The 3,393-nt window shown below is 31.4% G+C and overlaps 1 protein-coding gene across 1 annotated transcript; it reads right to left on the bottom strand.

Moving 5' to 3' along the window:
* Window positions 1-1,835: 1,835 nt before the first annotated feature.
* On the bottom strand, window positions 1,836-2,987 carry LOC129953581 (uncharacterized). The gene is made up of 3 exons (XM_056066822.1): window positions 2,856-2,987; window positions 2,434-2,680; window positions 1,836-2,114 (listed from the first exon to the last, which is right to left on the bottom strand). The coding sequence occupies exons 1-3, from the start codon at window positions 2,946-2,948 to the stop codon at window positions 2,017-2,019; spliced, it is 438 nt and encodes a 145-aa protein (XP_055922797.1). The 5' UTR covers window positions 2,949-2,987; the 3' UTR covers window positions 1,836-2,016.
* Window positions 2,988-3,393: the final 406 nt, after the last annotated feature.

The raw sequence follows: 3,393 nt of genomic DNA, 5'->3' as shown, positions 1-3,393 counted from the left end.
GAAGTCAACAATGGAAATACCACTTTACCACTAACGCAGCATAATCCGGGCGTTTCTCCCGAAAACTTTGATGCACCACAATACTGGAAAACAGCGTCTATTTGCCCAATGCAAACGCTAGGATACAAGCTGTTATCATTGCTGCAATCGTCAATATCGAAACACTACTCGATTTAAATCTGCACTTGATAAATCTCTTCTTTTGCGTTACAAATTATCTATTTGTTGACCTCTTCAGTTCGCTCGAAGATTTTGCATTGCCAACCGAGACGTTTAAGGAGGCTGTGATTCAGAAGCACGAAGTCGAGCCATACTAAAGCAATTTTTTGTTCTTCTTCAGTAGTTTCATTTGCTGTGTTTCGTTTCGTTTTTGCATTACGGCTTTATCGGGAAAGATTCTTTGACTTGGTCGCTGCATTGCTTATTAAACTTTACGTAATTCACCTAAAAATTTATTGCACACCTCAAATTTTCAAGCAATCATTCATAGTTTACCACATTCTATAGTTCAATTCACTTTTCTGTCATTTGCCTTTTTTTCTTCCAAGTCTGATTCTTTTCTGTTATACCACGTTTTATAGTGAATGACGTTTAATGTTAAGTCAATTGGGAACGCTGTCGAACGGAATAAACAGTATACTATTTCCGTCTCCTCGCTACCCCCATTTGGATAGCTGATTTTGAGATGTTCTAGATTCTCTATTTTGGATGGTAAAAGATTCCACGAATCCAAGTGGGACAATTCGAGCAACAATCGCTACCGTTTCTACAGTATTGTATTGTCGTTCACGATTAAATTCAGTATCTATTAAATCAGATGCATTTCGATTTGGTCAATGCATACCGAAATGACTGAGCGGTAAGTTGGCAATGATAACGTTAAGATCCTCAATAGCAATCAATGCTTCATTGTACATATCGTCACTTGATATTATCGTAAGATCGTTGCACCGTGTACGAAGTTGATGCAACTATTCTCAGACCTACCGAATGTATATGCAAAATTTCATGGAAATTGGTTAAGCCGTTTTGGTGGAGTATGGCAAATAAAACTGTGACAGTAAAATTTTATGTATTAGAATTAAACAAACAATTAAGTAAACATTTCCGAAATGCAGACTACTTCTTAAGTCACCTTAAAAACTTAAGTCCTTTATTTGTATTTAATAGATTTTGTTGAATCAATATTACTTCTTACTGGTTACATACATTTTTATATTGTTAAAACATCAACACTTTTTGTTTGTATTGACTTGCAATAGGAAGTTATTACAATCGGTCCGATTTGTCGAATAGGAAATTTTGACGTTTTTCGACGTTTTCCAATACTCCATAGAAAATATGATTTACAAACTATTAAAATTAAATCATTAACATTTTTGGATTTAACTGTAAGTTATTTTACGAAAAATATTAATCCTCAAATAATATTACGCAAATTTGGTAAAAACTGATCTTCGACCGTGGGGAAAAAAACGAAACAATTTTTATATAAAATGTGAAAACTTTCAAAAATAACAAAAAATTGACAGGAAATGGGTTTCGACTTAAGTATCAGAAAACGAAAAAAGTTTTAATTTAAAACTTTGTATATCTCACACAAAATATTGATATTATTATTCTACTAAGGTTTTAGAAAAATCGACAGACGACCTATAGGATGGGGAGTTACATCGGTCTGGTTTGCATAACAGCCTTATTTTTTACCTCTACCAAATTACTTACCTGCATAATGTTAACCTGTTCCAAATGTATATAGGATTCAATTTTCGATTTACCAACAAAAAAATAAAAAATCCAAATAAATTTTAAATTAATTTTTATTTTGTGCTCCACTTAATTATTAATTATTTTATTAAAGTGTTTATTTTATTAAGATTTTTTTTAACATTGACTTGATAAATTCATTGATCTACATATCACTTGCTTTATTTACAAACAAAATATACAAATAGGACAAAACATTTAAATTTTCTTTTGTTTCTTTCTCACTTAGAAAAAAAAATTATTTATTTACTAGCTAGAAATTCTATGCAGAAGAGTTGTAAAAATAATACTGAAGATTAAAAGTAGAGTTTGTGAACACAGGTCTCTTGATGATTTATTTTGATAACCTGTAGGAATAGAAGAAAGAAGACCAATGTTATTGAATGTTTGTAGATCTTATAAATATTCTCAAAAAGTAATTTGCAAATATACAAACTAAAAAATCATTTACAGGACACTTCTGTGTCATTATCCTTCAAAAACAAAAAAAACACAACAAACAAAATAAAAAATATAAAAATAGCAACCGAAATGTCCTTAACTTTGTTTAAAACAACAAACACAATACAATGGACTTAATTTATGCAAACCCAAAACAAACCCTCAACATTATAGGTATACTCTAAAGTCTACAAACTTTACAACAAGCTATACAACTCTACTCACCCGAACTAAGAAGCATTTGATTGTTTAGGTTATCGTCCTGAATAAGATTGGCCTTTAAAACCGATTCACGTCTTAGCGTTGGGAAATTTTCAATTTCCGCCACGCATTTCAATTCTAAAATTCTTGTCGGATTATAGAACCGCGGTCCATTCAAGTAGAAATGGGTTTGCAGGATTTGCCTTCGTAAATTATAGTCATGCGCTGGAATTGTATGTTCTATTCTTGGTTGCAATTCACCGTAAAGAGCCTAAAAATAAGGATACAAAAAAAAAGAACAATTCAGAAAAACGTTTTAAAAAAGGTTTTCAAGTATATTTTCTACGATACAATAAAATAAAAAGAAAAAAAAACACAATTAAATACAGGATACAAGTTGACAAGTTTATATTAAGGATATTTCCGATATTGCCATTTGGTCTTACCTGCTCGCCATTTATATACCAAGTTAGGGTGGCCGGTGGACTTGAATAATCCGATGAACAATTTGCGGTTACGAACTCATCGATGTGATACATTGAATGAAAACTGCTTATTAGGGGATTATTTTGTGGCAGTGCTGCGAGTGGTAAAGAAATGAAATGATATTAAATTTTAAGATATTTATTTTAGAATCCTGTTTTTAAGTTTTATGTTAAGTTGGTAATACATAAACATCATAATATGTTGACAAAATTTAACATTTTATTAAAATAAAATACTGAGAAAATAACATATGAAAAGAAATATTTCTAATCGGTGTGAACTAACCGAATGCACAAACCATTGCTTTCGATAAGTTAATTTCGCGATATTTCATACTTTGCGGATGAGTTGTTTCTTATTTTATGAGCGGTCTTTGAATGAGCTTCTAAGATTGAAAAAAAGAGAGCATGAGAATCGCGCGGCTGAGGAGACAGAGGGATGTAACAACAGGAATGAATTTCGTAAGTTTTACCTAAAGGTTAAAAAAAAACTCTCAAG

Source organism: Eupeodes corollae, unplaced genomic scaffold (assembly GCF_945859685.1).
Source record: "Eupeodes corollae unplaced genomic scaffold, idEupCoro1.1 scaffold_1076, whole genome shotgun sequence".
NCBI classification, from domain to species: Eukaryota; Metazoa; Arthropoda; class Insecta; order Diptera; family Syrphidae; genus Eupeodes; species Eupeodes corollae.
The sequence above is the reverse complement of the archived record's forward strand: the minus strand, read 5'-3'. Positions and strand labels throughout refer to the sequence as shown.

Bases quoted from the DNA above. Each gene is read 5' to 3' on its own strand.
- LOC129953581 (XM_056066822.1), bottom strand. From the start codon at position 2,948: ATGTATCACATCGATGAGTTCGTAACCGCAAATTGTTCATCGGATTAT. The intron at 2,681-2,855 runs GTAAGACCAAAT...CCTTATTTTTAG, and splicing joins GGTATATAAATGGCGAGCAG to GCTCTTTACGGTGAATTGCA. The intron at 2,115-2,433 runs GTGAGTAGAGTT...CTATTCCTACAG, and splicing joins TCAAATGCTTCTTAGTTCGG to GTTATCAAAATAAATCATCA.